The 19,593-nt window shown below is 46.2% G+C and overlaps 1 protein-coding gene across 1 annotated transcript in view; it reads left to right on the forward strand.

Annotated features, from left to right (window-relative positions):
• The window catches only part of SLC25A40 (solute carrier family 25 member 40), an 82,981-nt gene that overhangs the window by 21,121 nt on the left and 42,267 nt on the right, over window positions 1-19,593 (forward strand). Inside the window, exons 5-6 of the mRNA XM_025182818.3 lie at window positions 11,916-11,983; window positions 17,289-17,413. Of these exons, the coding sequence (XP_025038603.2) occupies window positions 11,916-11,983; window positions 17,289-17,413 (193 nt within the window). The remainder of the gene's footprint in view (window positions 1-11,915; window positions 11,984-17,288; window positions 17,414-19,593) is intronic.

The raw sequence follows: 19,593 nt of genomic DNA on the forward strand, positions 1-19,593 counted from the left end.
GAGAGGGATTACATATTGCAAGACAATATCACCAGGAGTGTGCAAGGTTTGCACAAATTTGATATGCAAATATTACAGTAAAACTCCATTAGTCTGGCATTCAGTGCTCCAGGACTCCTGATGGTCCGGCACCATCAGGAACCCGGAAGTGCTGGGGCAGCTGGACAGGCTTCCCCCATTCAGCTGCTGATGAAACTGACCAGCAGCTGAATCGGGGAAGCCGGGAGCAGAGCAGCTGGGGTGCTGCCGGGTTGGTCTCGTAGCGCTGCCCCTCGGGGCTGTGGGACCAACCCGGCAGCACTCTAGCTGCTCTTGGGGACGCCTGGGGCAGAGCAGCTGGAGTGCTGCTGGGTTGGTCCCACAGCACCAAAGGACGGCGCTGCGGGACCAACCCGGCAGCACCCCAGCTGCTCTTGGGGACGCCTGGGGCAGAGCAGCTGGAGTGCTGCCAGGTTGGTCCTGTAGCGCTGCCCCTCTGCCCCGGGCTTCCTGGAATCAGCCGCTGATCTGTTTCAGCAGCGGCTGACTTGGGGACCCCTGGGGCAGAGCAGCTGGGGTGCTGCCAGGTTGGTCCCACAGCGCCGAGGGGCGGCGCTACGGGACCAACCCGGCAGCACCCCAGCTGCTTTGCCCCAGGCGTCGGGATTCAGCCGCTGCTGAAACTGACCAGCAGCGGCTGAATCAGGGACACCTGGGGCAGAGCCGGACTATCGTAAGGGGGGCAATGAGGGGTCTGGGGTGGCATCCCCTCCCACCCCACTCCAGACCCCTCATAGCCCCCCCTTCTGATAGTCCAGCATATTTGATAATCCGGCACCCCCTGGGTCCTAAAGGTGCTGGATTATCAGAAGTTTACTGTATATAAGATTTATCAATGTGGTTAAATACAGCAAGTAGCTCATTATAAGATTTGTATTTCTTCTTAACTAGCACACTGCTTACTGTAAAACAGTAACATTCAGATCCATGCAGGAAGCTAGCTGCAGTGGCACAGGCGCAGCAAACAGAGCTGTAAACAGGGGAGTTTGAGTGGGAGTTCTGTTGGAGGAGAAGTTTGTATTTGGTTTTGTATTTGTATTGTTTGTATGTGTAGAGGCTTATAGGGATAGTGTGCTGGGAGAGAAGCTGAGCCCTGATTAGGGGGCAGGGCTTAATTGATTAGGGGTCCTATAAAGGTAGCCTTCTAGTCAGGCAGCGGCATAGATAGCTGCAGCGGCACAGGAGCAGCAAACAGAGCTGTAAACAGGGGAGTTTGAGTGGGAGTTTGTAAAGGGAGTTTGGATATTAGAAGTTGATTCGGGTTTGTTTTTACTGTGGAGGGGGTGTTTTGGTCTGTTTGTGTTCACCGGACTAATAGGATTTTGGTGAGAAAGTAGATAAAACACAGAGGCAGTAGTAGGCATGGCCCAAATAGTAGAGAACACAAGGAGGATGATTGGATGTGGTAGCTGCGGTATGTACATGATTCTGGAGGGGGTACCTGAAAGGAGTTTTGTTTGCATGAAGTGCCGCCTGATAGAGCTGATGGAAGAAAAGATCCGAGGACTGGAGATGCAGGTGGAAACTCTGGTCGAGTTTAGAAGGAGGTTTGAGCAGATGATGGAGCAAAGGCATGACGTGGCTGAAGGGGAAAGCTTAAATATGCAGATGGAAGCAGGACCAAGGGCCTCAGAGGGGCGGGGCGAAGAAAATGGACAGTGGAAGCATGTGACTCAGAGAACCAGGCAGAGGAAAAGATGGGAAAAGTGGAAACTTGGACAAATGACCAGGGAGGAGTTTAAAGGTATAGCTCGAGAATGCCGGGGGGTTATCAGGAAGGCTAAAGCGCAAATGGAATTGCGACTGGCTAAGGATGTGAAGGATAACAAGAAAGGTTTCTACAGGCATGTTAACAAGAAGAAGGTGATCAGAGAGGGTGAGCAGCCCCTAATGGATGAAGGAGGTAACCTAGTGACAGATGATGTGGGGAAAGCTGAAGTACTCAATGCTTTCTTTGCCTCTGTATTCACGGACAAGGTCGGCTCCTGCGCCTAGTGACGCAAGATGGGATGAAGATGGACAGCCCGTGGTGGGTAAAGAACAGGTTAGGAACTATTTAGAAAAGCTAAACGTACATAAATCCATGGGTCCGGACCTAGTGCATCCGAGGGTTCTGAGGGAGTTGGCAAATGTCATTGTGGAGCCTTTGGCTATTATCTTTGAAAAGTCGTGGAGATCGGGAGAAATCCCGGATGACTGGAAAAAGGCAAATGTAGTGCCCATCTTCAAAAAAGGGAAGAAGGATGATCCAGGGAACTATAGGCCGGTCATTCTTACCTCGGTTCCTGGAAAAATCATGGAAGGGATCCTTAAGGAATCCATATTGAGGCACTTGGATGAGAGGAAAGTGATTAGGAATAGTCAGCATGGATTCACAAAGGGCGAGTCGCGCCTGACCAATCTGATTAGCTTCTATGATGAGGTAACTGGCTCGGTGGACATGGGGAAGTCAGTGGATATTATATACCTTGACTTTAGCAAGGCTTTTGATACGGTCTCCCACAATATTCTTGCCAGCAAGTTAAGGGATTGTGGATTGGATAAATGGACGGTAAGATGGATAGAAAGATGGCTAGAAGGCCGGGCCCAGCGGGTAGTGATCAATGGCTCGATGTCAGGATGGCGGTCGGTTTCTAGCGGAGTGCTCCAAGGTTCGGTTCTAGGACCGGTTTTGTTCAATATCTTTATTAATGATCTGGATGAGGGGATGGATTGCACCCTCAGCAAGTTTGCGGATGACACTGAGCTGCGGGGAGAGGTAGATATGCTTAAGGGCAGAGATAGGGTACAGAATGACTTAGACAAATTGGAGGATTGGGCCACAAGAAATCTGATGAGGTTCAACAAGGACAAGTGTAAAGTCCTGCATTTGGGACGGAAGAATCCCAAGCATAGTTACAAGCTGGGGACCAACCGGTTAAGTAGTAGTTCTGCAGAAGAGGACCTGGGGGTTACAGTGGATGAGAAGCTAGATATGAGTCAACAGTGTGCCCTTGTAGCCAAGAAGGCTAATGGCATATTAGGTTGCATTAAGAGGAGCAGTGCCAGCAGATCCAGAGATGTCATCATTCCCCTTTATTCGGCTTTGGTGAGGCCGCATCTGGAGTATTGTGTCCAGTTCTGGGCCCCCCACTACAAAAAAGATGTGGACGCATTGGAGAGGGTCCAGCGGAGGGCAACCAAAATGATTAGGGGACTGGAGCATATGACTTATGAGGAGAGGCTGAGAGACTTGGGTCTGTTTAGTCTGCAGAAGCGAAGAGTGAGGGGGGATTTGATAGCAGCCTTCAACTTCCTGAAGGGAGGTTCCAAAGAGGATGGAGAGAGGCTGTTCTCAGTAGTGACAGATGGCAGAACAAGGAGCAATGGTCTCAAGTTGTGGTGGGAGAGGTCCAGGTTGGATATTAGGAAAAACTATTTCACTAGGAGGGTGGTGAAGCACTGGAATGGGTTACCTACGGAAGTAGTGGAGTCTCCATCCCTAGAGGTATTTAAGTCTCGGCTTGACAAAGCCCTGGCCAGGTTGATTTAGTTGGAATTGGTCCTGCCTAGAGCAGGGGGCTGGACTTGATGACCTTCTGAGGTCTCTTCCAGTTCTATGATTCTATGGGTCACTACTGAGAACAGGGAAAATAGAGCTCAAGAACAGGTATGTGGAGCTGGAGAATGAAGAAGGAGTACAGCAGGTAGATAATGAAGATAGAAGGGTAAGGAAGAAGAGAAGAGTGGCTAGTCCCATAGATAAAGGGGAAGAGTTAATGGAGACAACACCAATAATGAGCATTAGGAGGATACAGGATGGGTTAAAGAGGATTACAAGGGAAAATAGGAATAGCAAGGACTTGCAGCCAGAGGAACCAAGAGATAGACCAGTGAATCGCACTGTCACGAGGAAAAGGCAGGTCTACGTGATTGGGGACTCCTTGTTGAGAAGAATAGATAGGCCAGTAACCAGAGCTGATCCAGAGAATAGAAGGATGTGGAACTGAGGTTGAAGAGGATTATTAAGGGAGCAGGAAGGAATCCATTGATCATCCTTCATGTAGGAACAAATAATACGGCTAGATTCTCGCTGGAACGAATTAAGGGAGACTATGCTAGGCTGGGGAGGATGCTCAAGGAAATTGAGGCTCAGGTGATCTTTAGTGGGATTCTGCCTGTTCCTAGAGAAGGGCAACTAAGATGTGACAGGATTATGATGATCAATAGATGGTTTAGGCAGTGGTGCTATAAGGAGGGCTTTGGGATGTATGGTCACTGGGAGGCATTTATGGACAGAGGACTGTTCTCTTGGGATGGACTTCACCTAAGTAGGGAGGGAAATAGACTTCTAGGATGGAGGCTGGCTCAACTGATTAAGAGAGCTTTAAACTAGGAATTTGGGGGAGACGGTTGGGAGATGTCCAGGTAATCTCTACGCCAGATTTTAACACTGAGAGGGAGGAAAACGAAGTAGAAAGGATATAGCAGGGGGTAGGAGAATGTACATGAGTAAGGGTAGGGTGGATACTAGTCTAATAGGTCATATTGGAGGTACAATGTCCAGGCCAAATTGGGTAAAGAATGTGAATGAGGCCAAACAGCAAAAATTAAGATGTTTGTACACCAATGCGAGGAGCCTAGGTAACAAAAAGGAAGAACTAGAGCTATTGGTCCAGGAAGTGAAACCAGATATTATAGGAATAACAGAAACATGGCAGAATACTAGGCATGACTGGAGTACAGGTATTGAAGGGTATGTGCTGTTTAGGAAAGACAGAAATAAGGGTAAAGGTGGTGGAGTCGCATTGTATATCAAAGATGAAGTAGATTGTAAAGAAATAAAAAGTGATGGAATGGAGAAGACAGAGTCTGTTTGGGCAAAAATCACATTCGGAAAGAAAGCTATCAGATCCTCCCCTGGGATAGTGCTTGGGGTGTGTTATAGACCACCAGGATCCAATTTGGATATGGATAGAGACCTCTTTAATGTTTTTAATGAAGTAAATACTCATGGAAACTGCGTAATCATGGGAGATTTCAACTTTCCAGATATAGATTGGAGAACAAGTGCTAGTAATAATAATAGGGCTCAGATTTTCCTAGATGTGATAGCTGATGAATTCTTTCATCAAGTAGTTGCTGAACCAACAAGAGGAGATGCTATTTTAGATTTGGTTTTGGTGAGTAGCGAGGACCTCACAGATGAAATGGTGGTAGGGGACAACCTTGGCTCGAGTGATCATGAGCTAATTCAGTTCAAATTAAATGGAAGGATAAACAAAAATAAATCTGAGACTAGGGTTTTTGATTTCAAAAGGGCTAATTTTAATAAATTAAGGAAATTAGTTAGGGAAGTTGATTGGACTAAAGAAATTATGGATCTTGAGGTGGAGGAGGCCTGGAATTATTTTAAGTTAAAGTTGCAGAAGCTGTCAGAAGCCTGTATCCCAAGAAAAGGGAAAAAATTTATAGGCAGGTGTGTTAGACCAAGCTGGATGAGCAAGCATCTCAGGGAGGTGATTAAGAAAAAGCAGAAAGCATATAAGGAGTGGAAAATGAGAGGGATCAGTAAAGAAAGCTACCTTATTGAGGTTAGAGCATGTTTGGACAAAGTGAGAAAGGCTAAAAGTCAGGTAGAGTTGGACCTTGCAAAGGGAATTAAAACCAACAGTAAAAGGTTTTATAGTCATATAAATAGGAAAAAAAACAAAAAAAGAAGAAGTAGGACCGCTAATTACTAAGGATGGAGTGGAGGTTAAGGATAATCTAGGAATGGCCCAATATCTAAACAAATACTTTGCTTCAGTCTTTAATGAGGCTAATGAAGAGCTTAGGGATAATGGTAACATAACAAATGGGACTAAGGATGTGGAGGTAGATATTACCATATCCGAGGTAAAAGCCAAACTTGAACAGCTTAATGGGAGTAAATTGGGGGGCCCAGATAATCTTCATCCAAGAATATTAAAGGAACTGGCACATGAACTTGCAAGTCCATTAACAAAATTTTTTAATAACTCTCTAAACTCAGGGGTTGTACCATTTGACTGGAGAATTGCTAATATAGTTCCTATTTTTAAGAAAGGGAAAAAAAGCGACCTGGGTAACTATAGGCCTGTTAGTTTGATATCTGTAGTATGCAAGATCTTGGAAAAAATTTTGAAGGAGAAAGTAGTTAGAGACATTGAGGCTAATGGCAATTGGGACAAATTACAACATGGTTTTACAAAAGGTAGATCGTGCCAAACCAACCTGATCTCCTTTTTTGAGAAAGTAACAGATTTTTTAGATAAAGGAAATGCAGTGGATCTAATCTACCTCGACTTTAGTAAGGCATTTGATACAGTACCACATGAGGAATTATTGGTTAAATTGGAAAAGATAGGGATTAATATGAAAGTTGAGAGGTGGATAAGCAACTGGTTAAAGGGGAGACTACAGTGGGTCATATTGAAAGGTGAACTGTCAGGTTGGAGGAAGGTTACTAGCGGAGTTCCTCAGGGATCAGTTTTGGGGCCAATTTTATTTAATCTTTTTATCGCTGACCTTGGCACCAAAAGTGGAAGTGTCCTGATAAAATTTGCGGATGACACAAAGTTGGGAGCTATTGCCAATTCAGAAAAGGATCAGGATATCATACAGGAAGATCTGGATGATCTTGTAAATTGGAGTGATAGCAATAGGATGAAATTTAATAGTGAGAAGTGTAAGGTTATGCATTTAGGGATTAATAACAAGAATTTTAGTTATAAGCTGGGGACACATCAGTTGGAAGTAACGGAGGAGGAGAAGGACCTTGGAGTCCTGGTTGATTATAGGATAAGCCGCCATTGTGACATGGCCGTAAAAAAGGCTAATACGGTCTTGGGATGTATTAGGCGAGGTATTTCCAGTAGAGATAAGGAGGTGTTAGTGTCATTATACAAGGCATTGGTGAGACCCCATTTGGAATACTGTGTGCAGTTCTGGTCTCCCATGTTTAAGAAGGATGAATTCAAACTGGAACAGGTACAAAGAAGGGCCACTAGGATGATCTGAGGAATGGAAAACCTGTCTTACGAAAGGAGACTTAAGGAGCTTGGCTTGTTTACCTTAACCAAAAGAAGGATGAGGGGGGACATGATTGTACTCTTTAAATATATTAGAGGGATAAATACCAGGGAGGGAGAGGAATTATTTAAGCTTAATACCAATATGGACACAAGAACAAATGGATATAAGGTGGCTAGTAGGAAGTTTAGACTTGAGATTAGACGAAGGTTTCTAACCATTAGAGAAGTGAAGTTCTGGAACAGCCTTCCAAAGGAAGTAGTGGGGGCAAAAGATCTATCTGGTTTCAAGATTAAACTAGATGGGTTTATGAAGGGGATGGTTTGATGAGATAACATGATCTTGGTAACTAATTGACCATTCATTATCAGTGGGAAATAGGTCAATGGAGGGATGATAGGAGTTATTATAGAGAACTTTCTGGGTGTCTGGCTGGTGAGTCTTGCCCACATGCTCAGGGTTTAACCGATCGCCATATTTGGGGTCAGGAAGGAATTTTCCTCCAGGGTAGATTGGCAGAGACCTTGGAGGTTTTTTGCTTTCCTCTGTAACATGGGGTACAGATCACAGCTGGAGGATCTCTGCATCTTGGGGTCTTCAAAGTATTTGAAGGCTTCAATATCTGAGATATAGGTGAGAGGATTATTCTAGGAGGGGTGGGTGAGATTCTGTGGCCTGTACTGTGCAGGGGGTCAGACTAGATGATCATAATGGTCCCATCTGACCTTGAAGTCTATGAGTCTATGAGGTCAGATTGCAGGGTTGGTTCTTGCAACTTAGTTAATTGGTCTGCAGAAGGACCCAAGCTACAACTTTAAATGTAGATAGAAAACAGTACTAGGTAGCTTCCATAGTTTTCCTTTTTTTTTTCTTTCTTTTTTTTAATTATACTTCAACTCTAGAATGAATGGATGGATGGATGCCAAGCTTATTATTTTTATTAGGGTTGGCAAGTGATAAAATAATTTTGATTAATTGCAGTGTTAATAATAGAATAACATTATTTATGGATGATTTCTACATTTTCAAATATTGATTTCAGATACAACACAGAATACAAAGTGCACAGTGCTCACTTTATTTTTTATTTCAAATATTTGCACTGTAAAAAATAAGAAATAATATTTTTTTCAATTCACCTAATACAATACAAGTTGAACTTCTCTTCTCTGGCACCCCGGGACCTGACCAGTCCCAAATGAGAGAGTTTATCGGTCTAAGGAAGATCAAGTCTGACTCCTTTGCTGTCAGCTCTGGGATCACCCCAGGGGGTGCTGGCCTCATAGCTGGGCTTCTTTCACAGTTGCCAATCCTTCTGTCGGCCCCAGCCACAGGGCTCCACTGCCAGTCCTGGCTGGGCTCCCTGCCTCCAAGCCTCTATACAGTCTCCAAGCTGTCAGCTCCCTTTTAATCTTGCACTGAGTCCACCTGCATTCTCCATGACTCCAAGTCACTCACACCCTTCTCCACTCCCGCCCACCAAATCCCTGGGCACTCCCCTCTATCTGAATGCTCTCGGCCTATTCCCACCCGTTCGTGCCCTTCAATCACCAGCCAGTCCCCCCTACCTCTACACCTCCTGCTTCTGTTCCACCCACTAACAAAATAGTCCATGGCTCACAGCCCACCCTTCTTCCATCCCTAGCCTCACCTCTGTCCTCCATTCTTATACCCCCATTCTCTTCCCACCTATCCTACACCCACCATCCTTCCTAAGCCCTCCCCACCCTGCCCATCCTTCTTCTTCCATCCCTAACCCACCTCCATTACTATGCCTATCCATCCTCCCTACCCTACACTGCCTATCCCTAGCCCCACCTTCTTCCTTCATATTCCTTCATCTCCATTCTTCCCTAACCCCTCTTTCTCCACACCCCCACACTGCCGATCCCCCTGCCTCCATTCCTATATCCCCTTCACCCCCACTATCCCCCCTTACCGCACCACCTATCCCCACATACACTCTTATCCCCTTTACTCCCTCCCTATGCACACCCTGCCCCCTCCCATAAACAGGCAACCTAACCAGCAAAGAAACAGCACCAGGCCCATATTCAGGAATTTCGGGGGTGGGCTGCTCCAGGTGCTATGACAGCAGGATTTGGACAGCTTCCTGGAGAGAAGGGGCAGCAAAGGTGGCATTGTTGGGGTGTGGGGAAGCAGAAAGGGGGAATGTCTGTGGGCAGAGGAAATGGAAAGAAGGCAGAGAAAGAGGCTGGAGGGAGGGGCAGAGAGCGGGGATTCCTTTGGGATGCCACGTTGAGAAGGGGGGATGGGAGTCTGTGAGGGGGCAGGAGAGGGGCTGAGGACACACATGGAGGATGGAAAGAGGGCTGGGGGGCCATGCAGTGAGGGAGGTCTCTGGGTGCCACCATACAGAGGCAGGTGTCCGCCCCCTAGTTATCCTGCCCCCAATCTGCCTTGTTGGCAGCCACCGTAAATGCTGTCGGGCCTCCTTTTTGTGACACCTTAGGGGTTGCCAGGCTGCAGCAGTGGATTCCTCTGAGACAGCTTGGTGCTGGGCTCAGGATGTGGCCACTGGGGGCATGGCAGAGGATGGGGTGGTGGGCAGCTGGGGACGTGGGGCGCAGTGCCTGTCTCCATTCCTGGTGTGAGTGGATCACACCCCAGGCCTCGCACCAACTGAAGCAGCCCCCTGAGCCGAGGGACTGAGAACCCCTGCCTGGGAGAAGCACGACCTTGCAGCCCTCATCCCTGGGCAGTGAGCCAAAGCTCAGCCCACCTCATGTGGTCGCGTACCACAGCCAACCACCAGAAGGGGACAGGTGCAGTGGTTGCTTCCCCTAAGCAGGGGGCCACCAAGACCAGCCAGGTGTGCAGCCAGTGCCTCCCCTCAGCCCCCACGTCGCTTCCCCTGTGGACTTGCTCCCATATGGTACCTTAGGCCCTCTGGCTTCTGAGAAGGTCCCAAATGTCCCCAGATCCAACCGCCGCAGAGCCTTTACCTGGAGTCTACCCTGTGAGCAATGGCAGCAGCACCACCGCAGTCCTGTGCCCTGTGGCAGGCTGATCCGAAGTGGCACCCAGACCCTGGATGGAATTGCTCCCTGACTAAGGATGTTGAATTGTGGTTAGTTTACTAGTTGAGTAGTCAATGGAATTTCCATCGACTAGTCGATAGGCACTGCGTGCGGCCGGAGACCAGCGGGAAGTCCCACTGACTCTGGGCTGCATGAGGGCGTGCCAGCTTTGAAATGTGCAAGAGTCTCCAGCAGGGGCTCTTGTGCATTTCAAAGCAGAAGTGAACTCATAGAGCCCAGGGTCAGCGGGGGACTTTGAGTCCCCCGCTGACCCTGGGCTCCATGTTGCGCTGCCTATTTTAAATGCCATGCGGCGCCTGGGGTCAGTTGGGGACTCCCCAGCTGACCCCGGCCTCTGCGCTGTGCTGCCCTTTGAAGTACCCTCACTTCCCTGTCTTTGCTGCCTCTATCTGATAGAGGCAGTAACCGGTAGTGGGCGGGAGGGAGGGGGATCGACTAGTAAACTGACTATCTGATGAGCAGTTTCTTGTCGGATAGTGGACTAGTCTTTAACATCCTTATCCCTGACCTGGATGCTGTCGGGGGACCGGCCTGGCAGCTCTGGCCACAGCCTTTTGAGAGGCGAAATCTGCCCAGGCCCGGCTATCAGGTGTCTTGGCTGTCAGGTTGTCCCCGAACAGTGTCTGAGACAGGGAGGCCATGCGAGGGCGGAGCCTGTGGGACATAGAGTGATGTGATGACATCACTGTTGTCCCACAGGAAACTTTTTTTATAGATATAGAGAGAAAACAATGTAAAACCTTAGAGCCTATTAGTCCACTCATTCCTATTTCTTATTCAGACAAATAAGTTTGATTACATTTGCAGGAGTTAATTGTGTCTGCTTCTTGTTCACAATGTGACCTGAAAGGGAGAGCAAGTATTTACATGGCACTGTCGTAGCCAGCGTTGTAAGATATTTAAATACCAGGTACTCGAAGGATTCATATTTTCCTTCATGCTTCAACCACTATTCCAGAGTACACTAATTGTCTTGCTTGCATCACATCACAAAAAAAGTATATTAGTTAGTAGGGTTGCCAGATACTTTCACAAAAAAATCCTGAACATGGCAATGGAAAATATTGGTTGAGCCCCCACCAAAAAATCAGGGGACCAAACTTGTTGAGCAAAAAAAAAAAAGGACACTGCGCCTTTAAATCCCCCTCCCCCCGCATCCTCCCACCAGATGCAGCAAGGAAAAAGGGAAAAAAACAGAAAATTCCAGACATTTTCTGGTTTTTTTTATCAGACGGGCCACAAATACCGGACTGTCCAGGAAAAAAACGGACACTTGGCAACCCTATTAGCAATACAAATGTTTGCCAGATCCTTAGCTGGTGTAAATCAGACAGTGAAACTGTCCTAGTTTATTTCCCCCAAGGAAATGATTATTTATATTTGATGGTATAACCAAAAGGGCATTTATTCAAATAGAGTACAGGTAGGTAGTGATATAAAATCTTCATCCTATGATGACTGGTGACTCAGATGAAACTAGCTCAAACACATAGATTATATTGGACTTTTTTGGAGATGTATACACCACCATTTTAATTGGCAGCCATAGTCATTCTTGCTATTAGAGGTCAAGTACTGAATAAGCCAAGGAGCAAGTATTGCTTAAAGTTAATTTTGTGCATAAGTGTTTATAGGATTGTAACCTTAGTGAGACAAACAATTTTAAGTATTACTTTTTCATGCAGTGTATTTTAAATTCCATCTCTTCCCCCCAAAATAATTGTTATATGAATTCGAGAGTTAAATAGTTAACTAATCAACTGCATTTGGTTATTATTTTAGGATGCATTCATGAAAATTGTTAAAATAGAGGGTATTAAATCATTGTGGAGTGGACTTCCCCCAACATTGTAAGTTGAAATTTCATATCTTCCATAACTTGTTTTAGAAGGGAGTTATACTTCATTATTTTGACCACTGAGTATGCTTATTCTTAAATATTTAATTTTTGACAATTTACAAGTTTCCTGAGTTAACTTATCAGTTACATCTAGTGTACTGGAAACATTCAGAGGCAAGAATATAACTTTAGCCAGATAAAGAAGTTTCTTCATGCACCCGCTTTGATGCATCCTCAGAAGCTGGGCAGGAACACCAAACCTTTATGCTAATTTTTATGCTAATACTTTTCTCACTCTCAAATGCAATGTAATTGTTCACTCTCTGTCAGGTGCTTTCCTGATAGCATCATGTCATCCTGGCAAGAATAGGAATTGAGGCAAAGATCCATAAAGATACTGAAAAATTCTAACTTCCACTGAAATAAGTGGAGGTTAAGGGCTCAACTATCTTTGTGACTCTGGGCTCAAGAACTCTATCTACAGTAGGGATGTGAATGACTAGTCGATTATCCGATAAGTAAATGCTTACTGAATAGTTGACACACTGGTCGACTAGTTGCTTTCCCTCCTCTCCTTGCTGACTCTATCAGAAAGAAGCAGCAAGCAGCGGCAGATATAGGGCAGGGTGGCTGTCCCGGGCCCTGCACTTCAGTAGGCCCTGGGCCCCGCAAAACTCTCATCCGCCTCTGGCAGCAAGAGTGGGGAAGAGAAGGAAGTGCTTCAAAACAGCACTGCCACCTGGAGCCCTGGGCCAGACCCTGGGCTCTATGAGGCACTGCTGCTTTGAAACGCTGCAGGAAGCCTGAGGGGACTCAGAGTCCCCAGCTGACCTCGGGCTCCATGCAGTGTTACCGCTTTGAAACGTTGCAGGGAGCATGGGGCCAGCAGGGGATTGCTTGAGTCCCCTGCTGGCCCCATGGTCCCCTCAGCGCTTTCACCTTTGAAGTGTAGCAACAGGCCCAGGGATATTGCTACACTTCAAAGGCAGAGGTGCCCTTATTGACTAATCGAATAGTTGATGCAAACTGCATAAACTATTTGATTAGCCAATTAATCTAAATTTAACATCCCTAATCTACAGAGTATCAGTATTGCATTTTTCATTACAAGAAAGCAGCTCTCAAGACAAACCTATTGTTAATCCTTAAAGCCAACTCCATAACCTATACACATCACAGAACATAGTACTACAATCATTCTGACCTAAGCAGTAGCACTAAGTATGCCTTTAGTATACACCTAGCACATAAATATAAAGACAAAAGTGAATCTCTGATTAATGAAAGCTTGTGCTCAAGCACCTGGCTATTTCAAGGCTTGAAAGTCATAAATATCTATCTGATCAGGTACTTGAGCCAAACAAGGCAAAGAATTTTTCTTCGGCACTCAGGCTATGCTTCCTTTTGGGTGGCATAATCATAATCATTAAAGGCCAGATTGTGCTACATGCATTTCTTCAGTAAATATATCAAAGCTGACTTGTAAACCTCATTTAGTGTTGTTTGGAGGCAGTGGTGTTACATGATATAATAACTCAGTTAAGAAAAAGATTACAGGCAGTCCCCGGGTTACGTACAAGATAGGGACTGTAGGTTTGTTCTTAAGTTGAATCTGTATGTAAGTCGGAACTGGCCAGTTCTGACTTACATACAGAATCAACTTAAGAACCCCAGGCGTCCCCAAGTCAGCTGCTGCTGAAACTGATCAGCAGCTGATTCCAGGAAGCCCGGGGCAGAGCAACTCTGCCTGGGGCTTCCTGTAGTCAGCGCTGGTCAGTTTCAGCAGAAGCTGACTTGGGGACGCCTGGGGCAGAGCAGCTGGGATGCTACTGGACCAACCCAGCAGCACCCCATCTGCTCTGCCCCAGACGTCCTGATTCAGCCGCTGCTGAAACTGACCAGCAGCGGCTGAATCAGGACCTGGGGCAGAGCAGCTGGGGTGCTGCCGGGTTGGTCCAGTAGTGCCCACGGGCGCTGCAGGACCAATCGGCAGCGCCCCAGCTGCTCTGCCCCAGAGTCCAAAACAAAAGCCTGGTCTGCTGGGGGGGGGGGGAGCACACTAGCTGCGCCCCCTCCCCCCAGCAGACCAGGGACACGGGGAGCAGAGCCGCAGCGGCAGCGGGGTGCCGCGCCTCTGAGGCTTTGCTCTGGCAAAGCCTCTGAGGCGCGGGACCCCCCGCGGCTGCGGCTTCAGTCAGGGTGCCTGTGGTCTGCTGGGGACCGTCCCCAGACGCAAAGCCTCAGAAGCGCGGGAAGCCCCGCTGCTGCCGCATGAGACCCGGTGCCTGTGGTCTGCTGGGGACGGTCCCCAGCAGACCACAGGCACCCGGACTGAAGCGGCAGCAGCGGGGGTTCCCGCGCCTCTGAGGCTTTGCCAGCGCAAAGCCTCAGAGGCGCGGGGAACCGCCGCTGCTGCCGCTTTGACTGAAGCGGCAGCAGCGGCGGTTCCCCGCGCCTCTGAGGCTTTGCTCTGGCAAAGCCTCAGAGGCGCGGGACCCCCCCGCGGCTGCGGCTTCAGTCCGGGTGCCTGTGGTCTGCTGGGGACCATCCCCAGCAGACCACAGGCACCGGGTCTCATGCGGCAGCAGCGGGGGTTCCCGCGCTTCTGAGGCTTTGCTCTGGCAAAGCCTCAGAAGCGCAGGAACCCGCCCGCTGCTTCCGCTTGGGTCCCGGTGCCTGTGGTCTGCTGGGGACGGTCCCCAGCAGACCACAGGCACCGGCACCCAAGTGGCAGCAGCAGCGGTTCCCGTGCTTCTGAGGCTTTGCCCTGGTCTCCAGCAGACCAGGGGCACCGGAGCAGCTTACGAACGGGGCTTTCTCGCCCCGACTTCCGGGGCGAGAAAGCTCCGTTCGTAAGTGCGGATCCGACGTAAGTCGGATCCGCGTAAGTCGGGGACTGCCTGTATATGCATATTTATTTCAAGTTCTGTTTTATGATGGACTAAATTGTTTCATCTGCTTACACACTGATAAAATCCAACTGTAGGATCTGTGGTCCTTAATATGCTGAAGAATAGGAAAATTTAGATGTGCTTATCCCAATATTTTCATTCTTCATGAAGTAATATCCACAAATGTTACCCTTGCTGAGTAAGATAAAATAATCACTATCTAGAAGCTAAGAGAGTAACAAATCTCATTTTAGTAAATAGAGCCCAGATCCACAAAGAGACTTAGACATTATGACATTGAGAGTTATGGTACCTAAAAGTTAGAAAATCTCAGGGACACTGTGAGGCACCTTGTGCCCTCTACAGTTAAGAGAGGCACCTGAGAGTGCCATCCACAAAGCTAGCATGCTAGGTAGGGGAGCTGCCTGATCTAGCCAATGAGAGATGCAAAGGAGAGGGGCATGTGGTTGTCCCTGAACGTGTCACTGAGATAGGTGCCTAAGTCAAGTCATAAAATAAACCAGGCATGTCCAAAGTCCGGCCCGCGGGCCAATTGCGGCCCGTGTTCCGGTTTAATACGGCCCCCCAGGTAATTTGGCAATATCTATCTTTTATGGCCCCCAACGAATCCATATGTATTGAGATGAATACATTGTAAAATCTCAGTTAAAGTCAGTTGGTCTAAATTAGTTATAAATATATTTGGACACAACATGTATACTTGGTGTTATGTTCCTGTTCATATTTTTTTAACTTAAAAGTTGACAGACAACCTTTATTACCAATAATATGTAATGTACTTTACAATGTTCCTGACATATATTTCAGCTTCCTGGATTTTTTTTTTCATCTGGCCTTCAGATATGAAAGGCAGAGTGATTTAACACCTGTTTAGATTTGTCATCCATGTGACGAAATGAAAAGTATGCCGTTTGTAATAAACTTTGCATAAAATAGTTAATTTGCATTTAATTTTAATGGTTCAAAGAATGTCAGGCAAAATGGTCGGCCCTCACGCATGTTCACTTCATCAAATCTGGCCCTCGTTGAAAAAAGTTTGGACACCCCTGAAATAAACCTACCTAAATAGCTTGATCTTGTCCTCCCACCCCCCAAGTTATCCAGCAAAGGAGATTTTATGGTATGTCTACACTATAATAATACTTCCACAGCTGGTGGGTAAGGGTATAAAATTGCACTGGAGACAGTATGGCTTGGGAATCCTACCCCCCCGAACATATACACTGCAATCTCATAGCTCTGAAGTCCAAGCCCTATGAGCCTGAGCCAACTGATATCAGCCAGCTGTGTGTGTTTACTGCAATGCAGACATACCTTTAGTGTTCCAGTACATATCTGCCTCAGAATAAACTTTTCCAAATCTAAATAGTTCAGATTTGAAATTAAGAGGAACATTTTAAATGTCCTTTTCCAGCATATAGTGTTAGCCTTTAACTTAGGCAGTTGTATATTTGCTTTTTGGGAGGAAAAACTAATTGGCTACGTCTAGACTGACATAATTTTCCGGAAATGCTTTTAACGGAAAAGTTTTCCATTAAAATCATTTTCGGAAAAGAGCGTCTAGATTGGCACGGACGCTTTTCCACAAAAGCACTTTTTGCGGAAAAGCGTCTGTGCCAATCTAGACGCGCTTTTGTACAAAAAAGCCCCGATCGCCATTTTCACAATCGGGGCTTTTTTGCGCAAAACAAATCCCAGCTGTCTACACTGGCCCTTTTGCGCAAAACTTTTGCGCAAAAGGGACTTTTGCCTGAGCGGGAGTAGCATAGTATTTCCGCAAGAAGCACTGATTTCTTACAGTAGGAAGTCAGTGTTTTTGCGGAAGTGTAGACAACTGGCAAGTTTTTCCAGAAAAGCAGCTGATTTTCCAGAAAAACTGGCCAGTCTAGACACAGCCATTTGGTATTATGTTTTTAACAGTTTTACCACCCTAACATACATCACTATAAAATGCAGTTTGGTTAGAAATTGACTTTTAGAGAAATGTTGTTCATCATAATCATTAAAGGCTAGATTGTGCTACCTTTATCCATGATGAGTAATACCTTGCAGCATGAATGAAGGTGGCAGAATCTGGCAACTATCGGACTTGGAAAAAAATGTTTGTATTAATAAGACCTCCGAATAATATATCAGGGCAGATTGTTAAAACAATTGAGTTCAAGAGAAACCCAGTGTTTATGCATATTTACCATGCAGTTGGTTAATGCAGATTTGGTGGGTATTTTTGAATTGCATGAGATGGGCATTATGAGTTTTCTTTCATGCATACCACAGTTGAAAAGCTTATACATTTTTATTTAACTCTCAAACATCTATATTTGATATCTGATCTAAAATATGTTGGAGGCATTCAGTTTTCTTTGTGGGAATTGATAGATTTCCTTTGATTCTGTATTTTAGAATAATGGCACTTCCAGGTACAGTAATTTATTTTACCAGCTACGATCAACTGAGTGAAGTTTTGATATCTAAACTAGGAAAAGACAGTGGCCACATTCCAGTTCTTGCAGGCACCATAAGCCGATGTGAGTCATAAATTATCTGTATATTATAGTATTTTCTTTACTATTCCTTTTCCAGTTATTTCATATTTTAAGCCAAATTTGTCCCCATTCCAATCACAGTAGTTGTCCTCCCTTTGTGTTAGTATGTTTCACCACCATCTATTTAAGTGGACCAGAAGGGAACCAAGGTTCTCCATCTCTTCTGGGTTCCAGTCTAAGGACCCTGTTGTGAGCACTTAATGTTTTGCTACTTCAGGCGTCTTGTTACCTTTGTGGATTTCTGTTAGGCTTTTCTCCCATAATTTTTCTCTGTACTGACTGTATCTCTTTATAGGCCTTTCTATCTTTCTAGTAGCCAAGGACGGACTACAGAGGTCTTTTTTTTCTTTGGCCACCTTCTTCTTAGCTGGACTTCCTCCCATTATGCACACCACCCTGCTTCTTCCCCAGGTAGACTTCATATTCAGTTGTACCTGGCCTGCCCTCCAGGTGCTACCAGGATTACTAATTGCTTTCGGTCTCTTGTTAACTATTTAATTTCCTGTGTAGGATAAATTAATTTCATTCTCTTTTATTATTTAATGAATAATAAATACCATTGATCACACTAAAGCTTAAAGGTAACTTGCAAAGGAAAGAGAATTTGAAATTATGCACCTTTTGCTTCTTTATGATGTATAAAGAGCTAGATTTTTTTAAAGCCTGTTTCTGCATTTTTCTACACAAGAAATTTAGGTCTTCTCTCTCCTTTTTTTTCCTATGAGTTCTTAAAGCAGTGGTTCTCACACTTTTTATCCCATGGCCCATCTGACTCAATGCAAACCTTTCCACAGACCACCAGTTGCTAATGGAAACTCAGCATTAATTACATAATTACGCCGGAGCCATTTAGCTAGTGCTGCAGCTAGATACAATGGTTTAATTTAAATTTATTAAACAGATTAAGTGTTTTAACATGCTCATGTTATTTGATCAAACTTAATTTTTAATAAAGTAACACATTTATTTATGTCTAACACAAAAGTTTTGAATGTTTTCTTTTTTTTATGGTAGGGGCAGGGAATCTTTTTTGGGTCAAGGGCCACAGAAAAATTAGTTGGGGACCACACAAGTGAGAAGCAAAAAAACTCCTCCAGAAACTCCTTACCCTCTCTGATGTGGCCCCCAACTGAGTCATTTCACTCCTCTAGTGCTCCAGCCCCACGGGGTGAGGGGACAGGACAGGGAGTACTGAGGTTCAGGGCTTCCCAGAGGCCAGATTTACTTTTCTGGGGTTCCAGAGTTAGTGGATTTTGTGGACCCTGCATAGGCTCGAGGGGGGGGGGGAGGACAAAAATGAGGGGTTCAGTATGTGGAACAGGGCTGGCAGTGAGTGGGATAAGGATTGGGGTTTAGGAGTTGGGGAGAGTGCGAGGTCTGGCTGGAAAGTAGGGTACAGAAGCAGGCTGGGAATAGGGTTTCTGGCTGGAGGGGAGGGAGCAAGAGCAAGGGAGGGTGCAGTGTGTGGCCAGGAGGGAGGCTGCAGGAGCAATGGGAGATGCTGGAGCAGGGTGGGGTGTTTGGTTAGGCGAGGGTACAGGAGCAAGGGATGGTGCAGGAGCAGGCCAGCCAATTGGAGCAGCGGGGAAAGCCTCCAGACAGCACATCACTGCAGTGCTGGAAGCTGGAGCTGATGCTCGTCTTGCGGCAGTATGGCGGCTACAAGGCTGGAGTGTCAGCACGGACTCCCCACTGCGTGGGGGTGTGGCTAGGCTGATCTCGAGTACCAGACCTCCTGTAAGGTGGCGGCAGAACAACCACACTTTGAAAACCACTGTTTTAAGTGCATGGGAGAACTGGTAGGATTATATTGAGCATGTACTCCTGAGATTATTCTGTGCCACTTCACACATGTATAAGTAGTGAGTCATGCATATTCTTAATTTTTTTGCACAGAAAAAAGCTTGTTGAAATGTTGCTGCAATTCCACATTTTGCCCACCAGAAGGTGCTGTGGCACTAGAACAGAGCTGCAGCTCTTAGCAGAAGATGACATCTGCATTTCTGCCTTTTGCCCACCAGAGAGTTCTGTGCTGCTAGAATACATAAGCGTGCTCCTGGCTAACCCCAGCTATGATAGGGAAGAGAAAGAGCCTGCAGTGCCTTCTTCATAACATCTTTTGGGCCATGTCAAGAGAGGGCTACGTGGAGACAGATCATGTT

The sequence above is a fragment of the Pelodiscus sinensis genome, chromosome 2, assembly GCF_052426305.1.
Source record: "Pelodiscus sinensis isolate ZL-2025 chromosome 2, ASM5242630v1, whole genome shotgun sequence".
Lineage (NCBI taxonomy): Eukaryota > Metazoa > Chordata > Testudines > Trionychidae > Pelodiscus > Pelodiscus sinensis.